Source organism: Cololabis saira, chromosome 19 (genome assembly GCF_033807715.1).
Source record: "Cololabis saira isolate AMF1-May2022 chromosome 19, fColSai1.1, whole genome shotgun sequence".
NCBI classification, from domain to species: Eukaryota; Metazoa; Chordata; class Actinopteri; order Beloniformes; family Belonidae; genus Cololabis; species Cololabis saira.
In genome coordinates, this window is record NC_084605.1 from 33,460,366 (window position 1) to 33,475,555 (window position 15,190).

The 15,190-nt window shown below is 38.0% G+C and overlaps 1 protein-coding gene across 1 annotated transcript; it reads left to right on the forward strand.

The window, feature by feature from the left end:
* The first annotated feature begins 1,917 nt into the window (after nucleotides 1-1,917).
* On the forward strand, nucleotides 1,918-14,788 carry LOC133419310 (dnaJ homolog subfamily C member 7-like). Its single transcript, XM_061708406.1, has 14 exons — nucleotides 1,918-2,012; nucleotides 3,577-3,665; nucleotides 3,860-3,984; nucleotides 4,074-4,187; nucleotides 4,330-4,404; nucleotides 4,657-4,775; nucleotides 4,950-5,103; nucleotides 9,174-9,338; nucleotides 9,461-9,552; nucleotides 9,653-9,726; nucleotides 9,822-9,968; nucleotides 10,062-10,214; nucleotides 13,220-13,297; nucleotides 13,397-14,788. Exons 1-14 carry the CDS (start codon nucleotides 1,942-1,944, stop codon nucleotides 13,432-13,434), a joined length of 1,494 nt encoding a protein of 497 aa, XP_061564390.1. The 5' UTR covers nucleotides 1,918-1,941; the 3' UTR covers nucleotides 13,435-14,788.
* Nucleotides 14,789-15,190: the final 402 nt, after the last annotated feature.

Genomic DNA, 15,190 nt, shown 5'->3' on the forward strand with positions numbered 1-15,190 from the left:
TAGCTGAGTCTCTCAGGTTCTGAGGAACAGCATTCCAAAGGCTGGGTGCAATTACCTGGAAGGCTCCGTCACCTCTGGTTTTACACCTGCTTCGAGGCACAACCAGAAGACCTGAACGAACTGCTGGGGACACGAGGGCCACGGAGTTCAGACACGTACTCCGGTGCCTGACCATGAAGAGCTCTAAAAGTTCAGATCAACATTTTTAAATGAATCTTAAAACTCCTGTCAAAGCCTTCAGTAGATGGTGTTAGATGTGCTCAGGTAAGGTCTGACCTCTCATGTTTATGTGGTTGGATGAGTTTATAAAAGAAATACAATAGTAAAGAGATGGCTGAGGTTAAAAGATAAAGGCTAAAACAAATGCATGTCACGGTTTATATTTATTGCTTTGTTTACATATATATATATATATATATATATATATATATATATATATATATATATATATATATATATATATATTAGTACTGGAGATGAGGGGGGATGGCATCCCCTGAAATAAAAATGGTCAAAATCCTCCCCCCTGTAAAACTGCCATCCCACCTTTCCATCCCTTATGTCATTTCATCAATGAATGTGGTTTTACTGCTATTTCAACATTTAGAGTCATCACCAGAAAAATAACTTATTTGGCAATTTTCACCTGTTTCAAGTAAATTTTCACTTGAAATAAGTAGGAAAAATCTGCCAATGGGACAAGATTTATTTTCTCATTACAAGCAATAAAATCTTGTTCCACTGGCAGATTTTTCTGCTTATTTTAAGTGAAAATCTTGAAACAGGTGAAAATTGTTGTTTTTTCCAGTGATGACTCTTGTTTTAAGTGTAATGAGATTTCTTTTACTAAAATGAGACATTTTAACTAGAAATAAGACAAATATTCTTGTTAAGATTTTGAGTTTTTGCAGTGATCCATTTTACTTATCCTGTGAAGGACAGAGTCATATTGATAAGTTCAGAAAACTGTTTTTTATTGTTGTGTTTTGATGTATTTGATGTAAGCCCAGTGGATATTTAAAGCTTACAGAAGGCTGCATTTAACTGCTGCTATGTCATTCCTGCAGTATTTCTGCAGGTGTTTTGGTCACTGCTATTATTTGTAATATATTATATTATTTGTAATCAGCACAAATTATCTGTCCCCATATGATAAAATCCACCATCCCCCCTGATTTTTTTTTACAACTCAAGTACTGTATATATATATATATATATATATATATATATATATATATATATATATATATATATATATATATATATATATATATATATATATACAGGACTGTCTCAGAAAATTTGAATATTGTGATAAAGTCCTTTATTTTCTGTAATGCAAAAATGTCATACATTCTGGATTCATTACAAATCAAAGCTACAAAGCTTAAGAAAACTCAAATATCCTATCTAAAAAAATTTGAATATTCTGGGAATCTTAATCTTAAACTGTAAGCCATAATCAGCAATATTAAAATAATAAAAGGCTTGCAATATTTCAGTTGATTTGTAATGAATCCAGAATGTATGACATTTTTGTTTTTTTAATTGCATTACAGAAAATAAAGAACTTTATCACAATATTCTAATTTTCTGAGACAGTCCTGTATATATATATATATATACAGTATATATATACAGTATATATATATATATATATATATATATATATATATATATATATATATATATATATATATATATATATATATATATATATATACATACATACATACATGTGTGTGTGTGTGTGTGTGTTTGTATCCCACTGACATAAATAAAATGCAGCATATGTTTTGGATCAGTCATTTGACCTACTTTGGACAGTTATATAACAATACATGCACTGATTTCCGACTTTCTTGTGACCCAGAAAAAAAAATAATAATCCGGAAGTGACGTCACTTCGCGGCCGTCTGGTTCGCGTACTTTCCAGAAAAGATGGCAGCTGTTGACATCGACGTGCCGGTGGACACGGAATCTCAGATCCGCGGTCACATCGACCTCGAACGGTAAATATATGTTGTGTACATTTTCTTGTTTGGTAAAACGCGTCGTATTTTCGGTGTGGGACGAACATAAGTGAAGCCTGTGAGCTGACAAAGACCGGAAACAGCAGCGTGGTCGCGCAGCTACAGCTACAGCTACACGCAGCTCTCCCGGCTCAGCCTCGGTCAGAGCTGCTCCTTTACCGCTCTCTCCCAAACTGAAGCTAGAGTCGCCATCTAGGTCCAGACGGAGTGACTGTCCCACGGTGAAGCTGCGGGTGGTTCAGTTTCGTGGGTTGAGAAACATTTCCAGTCCTAACGTGAGATTAGCAGCACACATTCAAGAGTTGTCTTTAATTTAATTTAATTTCCTCACAGAATTAATTCCTTCGCCAACTTTTGAACATCAATGCCAAAATAAAAGCCTTACAACTGCATGTCTTCGCACATAAACAGTCAGCTCTTGTAGTTTTCGAGGAAGTTCAGATCAATAAATTTACCTCTTGGTAATCAGGTCCGGTCACGTGATCAATGGCGCACGTTTTTTTTTTTTGTAAATGAAAATGAACGACTTCAGTCTAAACGACTCACAAAGTTAGTGAGAAGAAAATGTATTATTACAGCCTCTCCAAACCTCCTCAATCGCTGCGACTTATCAAATGTTGCATATCAGAGATGAGGTATGAGACTTCAGCACAATCAGAGGATCGATAAGTCAGGAAGTGATTTTATCAGACAGGGTTGAGGAGGGAAAACTAACATTCACGTGGATCACTTCAACTATTGGATGATCAGAATCGAGATAAAAAGATTAAAAAAAGTGTTTGTTGATATTTATAGGTGAATAAAATAAATATATTGAGTTCATGCTGAGCAGGAGTATTGACACAAAGCATTTTTTTCTTATGTTTTTATTTTGTCCTTTTTAATTTTCACTGTGCAGCTCACTGTAAGAGGTTACAATGTTGTACACGTGAAGGATTAGGAGAGAATAAATGCTGGCACATAGTTATTTTATTCGTAACATCATACTCTTACACATTTATTAGTCAGACACCGCAATAAACCTGTGGGTGCATCGAGTGACAGATTAAAGCCTTTTCAATTAGTTGTCAGTCTTATGTAGCTTACTGCTACTTGAATCAATGTTATCTCCTTTTTTTTGATACACCTAACGGTTTAGTTATTTATTTACTTTGTGTGCTGAAAAGCACAGACTCACATTCATCAACTTGACTTGACTCCTATCTTTTGAATTTTCTTTCAAATGCTTCTTTTTTTTCCCTCCCTACAATATACAACACAGCAGCCATAAATTCTTCTCTATGTTGAACCGAAATCTTGCCACTTCTTGCATGACTGCAGCGGTGAATTTCACAGCTATGTTTAGTACTGGACTGTGTGTCCCCGGCTCTGCTGTCCCAGTTTAATGGGAAGTTCATAGTCAGGTTCTGTTTTACAGTTACAGTTGATTTGGTTCAGTCATCATCAGGGTAACCCAGTTTAGCAGACTTTGTAATGAAATGGAATCTATTTTACACACTTTCCCCATTTTAACTTTGGTTTCTGATGTTTTTCCCATCTACAGGCAGGCTGAAGGCTTCAAAGAGAAAGGAAATGCGTACTACAGCAAGAAAGATTACTCTGCGGCGTTCAACTATTACACTAAGGCCATTGGTGAGATTACAGTTAATCACTGGGATTAAGTTTTTACATGGTTTTGAGTGATTGTAAATGCTTGTACACCACCCAAGCTTCCCTCATGCTCTCTTGTGTAGAACTGTCGATCTATTTATGTCACACCTCATCTTTAGAGCACCTCCAGATATGTAGCATCATGTGTGACATGAACTTTATTTTTTTATCTAAAGACGCAAGTCCCAAGAATGCCAGTTACTACGGCAACAGGGCAGCCACCCTCATGATGCTCTCCCGCTTCCGAGAAGCTCTAGAAGATTCCCAGCAGGCTGTGCGTCTGGATGACCTCTTCATGAAGGTCAGTTAGTATGGATAGTCACATCTTCAGCTTTGTTTTATTAGGGAGATTTTATGCAGTTTAAAAACCGTCATTCATCTTTACCACAGGGACATTTACGCGAAGGCAAGTGTCACATGTCTTTGGGGAACGCCATGGCAGCCAGTCGTTGCTTTCAGAAGGTTCTGGAGCTGGAGCCCACCAACAAAGAGGCTCTGCAGGAAGTGAGAACTTTTCACATTTTTCTGAGTTACTTTTTTCAGAAGCTTGGGTTTTGAAGCTTCAAATGTACAGTTGCATTAATTGGTTGTATTAATTCATCCATTTATGTTTTGAAAATTGTATTTAAATGTTTATTTCTTTCAGAAAAAAAATGCAGGAACTATGCTGGAGTACGAGCGAATGGCAGATTTCGGCTTTAATAAGCGGGATTTTAGAAAGGTATTGTTTCATTAAACTTAAAAATACTTCTGATCCAATTTTACTGGTCTGTTGTGAATCTTGTACGATATGGAAAAGTTAAATAGACTCTGATTTGAAATAATCACTACATTTTAGGGATTTTGTTATAGAAATGCATCTATTTCACAAGTTCAAACATGCTGGAAAGAACATTTGTGAGACCGCTATTGATGCGATGATGGGGTAATACAGGTGTACTAAGTGTAATACGAGCTGGTTGTTCTGGTCCAGGTGGTGTACTGCATGGACCGAGCCTTGGCTTTGGCCTCTGCCTGCCACCGCTTCAAAATCCTGAAAGCAGAGTGTCTTGCGCTGCTGGGACGTTATCCTGAGGCCCAGTCCGTGGCAAGGTAAGAGCAGTTTGATTTTGTATGAGGCAACTAATATATCATTTATTTTGCTAAAACATTGTGTACTTATTATCTTCGATCACTGAATTTTTTGCAACGGGTCTGTCTCAGTACTTTTCTGTCTGGAGGACAACGTTTGTTTTTTAAAAATTCTTCAAAATATCTTTCTTACAGTGACATCCTGCGGATGGATTCCACTAATGCTGATGCATTGTATGTGAGAGGCCTGTGTCTTTACTATGAGGACTGCATCGATAAGGCAGTGCAGTTTTTCGTCCAGGCACTCCGCATGGCACCTGACCATGAAAAGGCCAGGCTAGCCTGCAGGGTAAGATTTTAATTTCATTCAGACACTAGACTGCACAAAATCAACAACAAAAACAAAAAAATTCAAAAACAGAGGTGACTGTGCTGAACTACCTAATCTGCTCTCATCGACTGTATTTTGGTCTAAAATACCCTATATTGTACCTCTTCACTTCATTCATCATCAAATAAATTAAATTAGGTAAAGTTCCTAGTATTTGTTGTACAGTTTCGGCGAAAGAAATGTGTGGAGCTTGTGAAAAATGTAAAAAAAAATGGTAGGTTTTTTGTAAAAGACAATGCTCAAATGCTTTTGCTATTCATCACATCAGTTTAATTTAATTATTTTCGCTTGGACATGGCCAACATTTTTATGCGGTCTCTGAACTCATGAGTTAGAATTGTCTGAATTCTTTTTTTGGGGGGGTAAAACATTTAAATGCGTGAAGAATTGAATGATTTAGTTTGAGTCACAGAGGGCAATTTTTGTTAAGGAACATGTGAGGGAGTTTTGCTTCAGTTGCACCTTCGAGTTCTCATTCCAGCATGTTCATTTTAGGAATTTGAACGCAGCAGACTAACCTGACTAGACAAACTGGTGCTACAGGGAACTTTCGCTGGCGACAGGCTGCACTGTAGCTTATGGCACTTTTCCACTAGCACCTACTCGGCTCTATTCATCTCAGCTCGGCTCGACTCAAATTGGCCAAGTTTCTTTTCCACTACAATTCACCACCTGGAGCAGAAGTAGGAGGTTTGAGCGAAGCTGCTGTAACGTATTTGATTGTGATCTAAATGAAGAAGACAACAACACTAAAGATGTAGAACCTGGAGGAGATGATAGATGTGCTGCTGGGTCTGTGGCTTGTGTTTGATATCAAGTTAAAAAATGAGAGTGAGAGAAGATTCAAGCGCCAACGCTTTTTAATTTTAGTTTAGTTTTTTTTTTTTTTTTTTTATTCTCTCCTCATCACCAGGTTTATGAACATCTGCACCTCAGAGTTGGATCATGAAACAGACTTTTGCGCTGCCATTGCCCGTCGAATAAAATGAACAAGAAGCCGTCAGTCACTCTTTCTCTGATGTCACATCCTGACTCAGATGTCTGACTCCAACCCCCGACCAATCGGTGGCCTGTAGTGTGATGATGTCAGATACAGCCGACTCAGTCGCTTAGAACCTCGGCAGAATAGAAACAGAAAAAGTATCTACTCGGCATGTTTGACCCCTAGTGGGAAAGCGCCAAACCGAATGGAGCCGAGCTGAGTAGGTACTAGTGTAAAAGTGCCATTACTTTTTGTCCACGATGGAAAAAGTACTGTATTTTCCGCACTATAAGGCGCACTTAAAATCCTTGATAAGTGTGCCCTATAATCTGGTGCACTTTATGTGTGAATTTTGTAGTTTACCGTAGATGACCAAATAGTCGCCTGCGCGCAAATACGCGCCTGTGCTCTAATAGCCGCCGGGGTCCGAGCCCATTTGGCATAATAAACGCTGGTTCAATTAAACGCTCGGGCGACTACCGGTAACCTGGTAATAACACTGTATTTGCATTGTATTGTGTACAGTATCGTTCATACTGCTCTGATCAGCTCCGTGTGTCGCCGTTACACAGACAAACGTGCATCCTGCCCACCCGATCAAAGGTTATGGGGATTCTTTATTATTTATAATTTTATTTTTTTATATATTCAAATCCCAAAATATCTGTACCGTTTCTGATTGGGTGTGAGTTTTTCTGAAGAGCAGACAGCGCACACACTGAAGGCTGATTTATGGTTCCGCGTTACACCAACGCAGAGCCTACGGCGCATGTTATGCGGCGACCCGCACCGTACGTGGAAATGCGCTCTTTTTTTTTTGCTATTAAAACATGATTTGTAATGTGAATTTGCAAAACTTAAACTACAAATAATAGTTTTTGACGTAACATCAGAGATTATGCATGCTCTCTGTGAAAGGATGAGGCAAATCGGGTCGCAGCTGCTTCAACTGTGATTCCTTCACGAGGAGCGACCAGGATTTCAAACATGCTTGATTTTCTTGCGACCTCACGATTCGTGATCGGGAGCTCGTCGTGAGGTGTTGTGTACAGTGTGTACAATTTTAGTTCCAGTGGTACTATGGTGATCTCATATGTTCTTTGTAAGTAATGGTCTGGTGCTGCTCATTGCAAAAAATAAATTGTAGCCTGGTGCAAATACCCGCCTGGTTCTTATAAACGCCTGGGGTCCAAGTGGATTTAGCATATTAAACGCCCGGGCTACTAAATGGTCATCTACGGTATGTGGTACACTGGGCTCAAAAATCTTTCAGTGTTTTAGTGCGACTTTGGTAGCGACGGAGCCGCTACGCTTGATTGATTGTCGGACCATTCAGCTGACACATTAAAGTCGGTCCTTGGTTGGATACGGGTTGCAACGTCGGACAATGTCAGATAACTAATTATGCAGTGCTGGCAAACAACCATCAACCAACATCTAGTCAACGTTACCTTACTATAATAAGACCTCAAGCTAACATTAGGTTTTTAGCGTAAACCCAATTGTGAAATCTGTATCATAATCAAATGTTGGAATACAACATTGTTCTGACTAGTGTTGTCCCGATCGATCTGCCGCCCGATCGATCGGGCCAGGTCACGGCATTTTCAAATCATCTGTATCGGCCAAAAAAGTATCGGGACATACCTAGTTATTAATGTTTTTAATATATATTAAATTGTTTTATATATTGTTGCATTTAACGTCACTTCTGGAGCGGTCGGAAGTGACGAAGTAAGCGAAACTAACATGGTTTACATGTTTGAATTATTAAATTTTATATATGTTCATGTTGCATTAAGCTGCTGCTATTCATTTCATGCCATTCAGAATGTTGCACTAAGGTTAACCCAAAAAGTATTTTAATTTTCTTGTGTTTGTGAGTTTGACTGGATGTCATTCAACTACCGGTACCTCTTTTGAAGTTAAATTTATTTATTTTTGTTATTGCACTATTCTGCACTTTTTGTTTTAGTTTACAATTTCATGTTTTTACATTTTGTGGCACCAGAGCTGATAAGCTTTGTTGAAATATATGTCCATGTTGTTCTCCAATGGACAATCAAAGAAACTTGGGATAATTTAGTTTTAGTCTTTTTTTTTCTTTTTTTTTTTTTAATTCATTGCCAAAATGTATCTGATCGGGAAAAAGTATCGGAAATGTATCGGGAGCCAAAAAAAAGTGATCGGATCGGGAGCAAAAAAATGCTGATCGGGACAACCCTAGTTCTGCCCTCACATCAATTTCAGAAAACAATCAGAGAACAGGACGTAGTATGACGCTTACCTCCGCCACTTTTTATTAGTGGATTTGTGGAAGACAAATTATTTAAAATGTGAGTGTATTAGTTACAAGTAAATGATATTCTGAGCTACTGTGAATTAGTTGAATAAAGTTTGACTCATCAGATTGTTGTTTCACTTTACAGTATATACGTTTTATCATGCCCCTTATAACCCGGTGCGCCATATGTATGAAAATACACCCGTTCATTGATATTGTGCCTTATAATACAGTGCACTGAATGCTCTGCAAAATACAGTATCATGGCTCAGAGAACATGATTACATAAAAAATCCTGCAGGGCAAACCAACATCCACTGAGAACAAGAAGGTTGTTGAAATTTTCAAATTAGTTTTTCTTTTTTTTTTTCTGTAATGTCTCCTGTTTTTATAAGCAGGATAAATTAAAGTTTGAAGCTTAACATACCAGGAGTTGTTGTTAAGACAAGCTGCAGATTTTTTTTTTTTTTGTTTAAAATTTGATCCTTGTAAAAAAACAACAAAAACATTTTTAAAGAATAAATTAATTTAAAAATGTCTGGATTTACGCCCAACAAAGCAGCTCACTACACTTTATCCTTGACCCAAGACATGCTGAAATATATGTTACTTCAATGACTACGTTTACATGCAGTCAAAATTCGTGTTATTGCCAATATTCGGGTTTTAAACGGGTTATTGAGTTCATGTAAACGCAGTCATTGACACTTGGGGATCCATTAAATGTTGTAAGACTATAATGTGTTTTTCTTCATAACCCAGAATGCCAAAGCTTTAAAAGCCAAGAAAGAAGAGGGCAACCAGGCATTTAAGAACTGCAGCTATGAACCTGCCTACCAACTGTATACTGAGGCCCTGACAATAGACCCAAACAACATCAAGACCAATGCTAAACTCTACTGCAACAGAGCCACGGCAGGAGCAAAGGTAAAAAAACAAAGCTTAATTTACACAATTATTCCACAGACTGGAACACTGTTTTAAGAAAACTTGTGACTGTATGGTAAACGGATGAATCAATAAGCGTGCTGTCCCTAACTCATCAACAGCTGAAGAAAGTTAATCAAGCCATTGACGACTGTTCCAGTGCAATCAAACTAGATGACACTTATATCAAAGCCTACTTAAGAAGAGCTCAGTGGTAAGTCTCACAATCATTTAAAGTGGATTCTTTCCACCTTGTATGTGTTTTGTTGTTCAGCATTGTGCAGTTTTTCAGTAACCTTATGTCCCTTCCGAAGCTACATGGCCACAGAGCAGTATGAAGAGGCTGTACGTGACTATGAAAAAGTTTATCAGACAGAAAAAACCTCAGGTAATGCTCACCTGGCTTTCTCATATTTACCTGCCTAAACTGACATGTACAGGTTTCCATTAGCTCATGTGGGTTTGCCTCGCCGCCCTTTTTAGATCACAAGCATATGCTGAAGAATGCACAGATGGAGCTGAAGAAAAGCAAAAGGAAAGATTACTACAAAGTGCTCGGCGTCGGCAAGAATGCCACTGAGGATGAGATTAAGAAAGCCTACCGCAAACGAGCCCTAATGCATCACCCAGGTACCTTAACTCACACCTGACACCAGGCTTGAATATTACTTATTCTTACTCATCTTACATGTCAACTTACCGTATGTTTTTATTTTCTTGCAGACCGTCACAGTGCAGCAACTACAGAGGTGCAAAAGGAAGAGGAAAAGAAGTTCAAGGAAGTGGGCGAGGCGTTCACCGTCCTCTCGGACCCAAAGAAGAAGATCCGCTATGACAGTGGGCATGACCTGGAAGATGATGGCTTAGACGGCGGAGGTGAATGCACTTTTTCTTATTTGTTTGTTTGTAGATAGACATTTTCCTTTGTCACGGTGAAAAGACTGTAGGTGTAATTAACAATTTCCAATTATGGCGATGCTATTGTTTATACAAAATACTAGCTTTGAAAAAACTCCTGTTAACATAAATTTTACCTGTGTTTTTTATCAAATTATAACAGCTGCTGGGAAAAGGAAAAAAAAAGTTTAAGAAACCTTGTAAGAGGCACAAGGTTAGTCATGTGCATTCTGAAGACGGTAAAATTATTATATTTTTTTTATTTATTCAGGCGAGCATTTAGCTTTAAGGGTTTGAATACACGGCCCTTATAGTTGACATCTTCACCAAGACTCTTTCACACATTTAATAATTTATTTATTTATTTTTTTTCCTTTTAAAATACCTCAGTACAAAAAGTAAATGCATAAATGATATGAAATTATGGGGTTTTACTAAGCTAATTTAGTATAAGAGTACTGAAATGTCGCTTTTCCAAGTGCTCATATTATTAATTTAATCTGGTATACACATAAAGGGGATCATTTGTAAAAAGGTTTCTACCTGTAGAGGGCGCTATAAGTCTTAAGATGCACTTATGCAGACCTGGGGCCTCCATGTACAAAGTCTGCGTGGATTGCAATGTGAATCCGTGTGGGGAATTCTTGCGTACGGGAAAAAAATATATCAGATGTTCAAAACTGTGCGTACGCCCAAATCCACGCACATTTCTTTGAACATCACAATCAATGTGGAATCGAGCGTATATGCAGGAGCACCATACTCCGCCTTGTCTCCTCCCTCAAGTAGATCAATTTGAATATGATAATGAGGATAAATATCCATTAAAAACAGCTCATCCTAACAAGGAATTTGCAAAAACAAGCCAAACAAATAAATAAAAAATCATCTGCCGTGAGCTGGAGACACTCCTGTCAGAAGTTGAGGCCTGGAAAAATAATTTATTTGGGAGCATTTTTTTCTCATTTTAAGCTGTAAAAGAAAACAGAGTAGCATACTATAGCTCTGTTGACGGCATTGCATTATGGGTATCGTAGTTCTTTGCTTTGTGTTGCGTTCCATGAAGAATTTTATTATGTTCGTATGGGATTATGAATGTTAATATTTAGCGTTAGTGCATCATTACACTCTTTTTTTTTTTTTTCTTGTTTGTATTTTAAGAATCGACACCAGAACTTAAGTTGGGACGAAAAATGGCTCCCCCTTCCGTTTAACTGTCACGTGTATTATATACTAACAGATCAAGCCCAACGTACACGTGTATTGAGTCTTACAGTTGGCATTGTGGATGTTCGCGATCACCTCTCTCATAAGTATAACAATGTGAACAACATAAACTTATATTTAAAACATAAAGCATCACAATCTGATTCCTCCGCTGCAGAAATAAAGACAAGTTGTGCCAACGTGACTATCTCAAGGTGCACATGTGAGAAACAAAGAACGAGTGTTGCAGCCGGTCCAACACTTTCCAGAGAAACACTTTCTATAGTCCTGCTGCAGCCGACTCGATATCAGACTCTGAAAGTCACCTAAACATTCAATAACAATTTTATTTATTCATTTCTGAATCACATCAGTTCGTACCAACCAACCTTTCTGTGACATGTTAGTTTTATTTTAAAAAGACAACTTTACAGAACCGGTTCTTTCACTGCAAATTGTATTTTAATGTTTTTCTGTCCAGACACAGTTATGGGATGTTTTAGGATCTGGCTTTAATCTCGAGTAGTCGTCCCATACGGTCGTCATGGTGACAGATGTCCGACCTGTAGCAGCTCCAGCTGAAGCATCATGTTGGTCTGAACCGGAGCAGCTGGTCCAGCTCAGGACAGAGATCCAGAAGATCCTCTTGGTACCTGAACCAGCTGATGGTCCAGTCTTAGTCCTGGACCAGCAGGTCCAGACTAAACCAGCTGATGGTCCAGTCTTAGTCCTGGACCAGCAGGTCCAGACTAAACCAGCTAATGGTCCAGTCTTAGTCCTGGACCAGCAGATCCAGGACTAAACCAGCTGATGATCCAGTCTTAGTCCTGGACCAGCAGATCCAGGACTAAACCAGCTGATGATCCAGTCTTAGTCCTGGACCAGCAGGTCGGTGTGATCTGATCATCAGCAGGTTCCTCTAACGGAGCCAAAGCTCCATCAGGATTTGCAGGTTCCATCGTTGAGCTCCTTTAGTTGTTTGTTCAGATCATGTGGTTGATTGTGAGATTGTTGCAGCTCCACTCTTGTGTAACTTATCTGGTAATGTGGGGACTGTCATGTCCTTCACGTGGTCGTGAACTTATTGCTGACGTCACGTTTCCTCATATTCTGCACTTCACTGCATCACCAGTGAGTGTCGCCAACGGACAAAACCTCAGAAAAGTGCGTGCCAGACATGATGTGTGCGTGAAGGACTGCAACTTTCCACGTTCAAATCACTTTTTGAACATCCAACCGTGAGCGTAGAAAGTGGCGTACACACGTTTTTTGTGCACCACACGCTTTGTACATGAGGCCCCAGAAGTTTTTGAAAAGTTATGTTGACGTGACCTCAGGCATGCAAAGCCTAGGTAGGTAGGTAGGTAGGTAGGTAGGTAGGTAAATAGATAGATAGATAGATAGATAGATAGATAGATAGATAGATGTGCGTATATATTTGTGTGTGTGTATATATATTAATCTTTTTTTCTTTCTTAAAATTTGAACAGAAATGTTAAGAGTGTTAAAAGAGGAGCTTTTTTTCCGTAAATACTCTTATTGGTTCTTTAGGATTAAGAGGGGTATTGAAGGCTCTGAACTCCGATAACTTTGTCTGTAATCTAAATAACTACATTGTTTTGGTACCTATGTGCTTCTTTTCCTTTGTATTGATGGCAGGTTTGTACAGTACGTATAATAACCAGCTGCACGTTTTGTCTCTGCTCAGATTTGTAAACTGTTATTCCAGGGGGTCAACATACTATAATGCTACTATATTTGTTGTTTTCTTTGTTTAGATTTTGATGCAAACAACATCTTCAGGGCCTTCTTTGGTGGTGGTCACGGTGGAGGATTTAGTTTTGACAACAGCCCAGGTATGTTTTTATCAGGTTTATTTATCCTTATTGCAACACAGAAAATTTGATCAGACAAATTGTGTCCTTATTCTAATAAATGTTTCTCTTTCCTCCCAGACGCTGGACCTGGAAATTTCTTTTTCCAATTTGGTTAAAATGAATGAGCATGAGGGGAAAATCCAGTACTGCAGAGACCACAGTGAAGCTGAACCCAGTCACCATCTGATTATCAACTCCTGAGTGTGATCCACAATTTGCCCGCCACACCATTTCATGACGTTTTTGATTCTTGCATTCATTCCCTATATATTGATACTAACGGACACTAAGAAGGATAATTCAAAGGCTTATGTATAAATTAACAACATAAATAAGCTCTTAACGAATCATTTTAAAGATGTTCGTATCCGCTGATCAGAGCATGTCACAATTGCCAAAATTGACATTGTTTTAAATGTTATGTAATCTTATAAAACTAAGCCATTATAAACTGGTCATTAATAAAGACATTCAAGTTTGTAGGTTTATTTTTAGTTCAAGGAATACATCAAAATAATGTTCTCCTGGGAAAGCAAGTCTCTGTAGACCAAGAGTCAATGTGGAGAAGTATAATGCCTAAACTGACCTCTGGACAGCTTCTGAAAGCCAACGCTGTCCTTTTTGTGAGTTTATGTCCAGGTTGTAATTGGCTTACTTGCCAAAACAGGTTTTCGTTTCTTTTCCATGTTGTGTTGTATATTCGACTTGAATGTAAAGCTGAATATGTCCTCACTTTTTCGCTAGTCTTCCCTCGGTCTATTTATATTTATTGTACTGTATATCTTTTACCTGTATGCAGCAGAACACCAGTGGCCCTTGTCTTCCAATTTGTAATTGTTCTCCACACCATGTTTGTTACTCTCGAACTTTATGTTTTGTGGAGGTTATTTTTCTGGAAAAGAGCCAAAATACCTTCATGTTTTTGCTGAAAATAATTCGGCCATTATCATCTTCCACTCAGTACCATCCACATTTCAAAACTATTGACACATTCAAAGTTAAGTGGTGCCTTACCAGATTCAGTTTAAAAAAAAACGACATTGAATTCTACATTAACCACTGACCATGATCACAGACCATGTTCTATTTGGGAAAGAAAGCAGCAGTTATAGTTGTTGCTGCCTTTTTTTTTTTTTTCTGTTCCCAGTGAAAACCTTTTACATGTCCAGATGGTAAACCACATTGGACTTTGCAAACAAAGTCTTCATCCTATTGAAAATGAGATTGTTTCATTCCATCAGTTACCATGTTGTCATCCACTTGCTGTGTACTTGTCATGCACGTTTGGGCGGTACAGCTCTTCCCCTACCTGTACCACATGTTCAAAGGGGCACTGATAGTAGGTGGGTAAGTTTCATTGTAAATAAATCTGCCACTGATATGTGTTTCATTTTAAAAACTTGTTACAGTATTTCAAAGACAGGCTTTGTTTTTTTAAATTGTGGAAATAAAGGCTCGTCTTTTACTGTAAAACTGGTCATTTTCTTCCCTGCATTGTCATTTAATATAATTAAATTACATTAACCCTCCGGGACACCTTTAATAATTGTTACACTCTGACCCCTTCGCGCAGAAAACGCGCTTTTCATAAGGTAGCTATAAAACATATTATACATTAATATTATATTCCACTTTAATTGAGCTAATTTCTTTCACCAATATCTGACCTAAGTGTTGATATCAAATATTATTGATATTTTAAAGATTTAACCCTTTAAATGCCAGGTTTTTGTCACGATGCCACCATGTTTTTAGATGAAAAAAACAGAAAAATTTAATTATTTTCAATATACTACATGCAAAGTAGATTTTTTTGTTTTGGGTTATTACAGCCTGGGATATGTCAATGATGAGTAGCAACATTGATTTTCA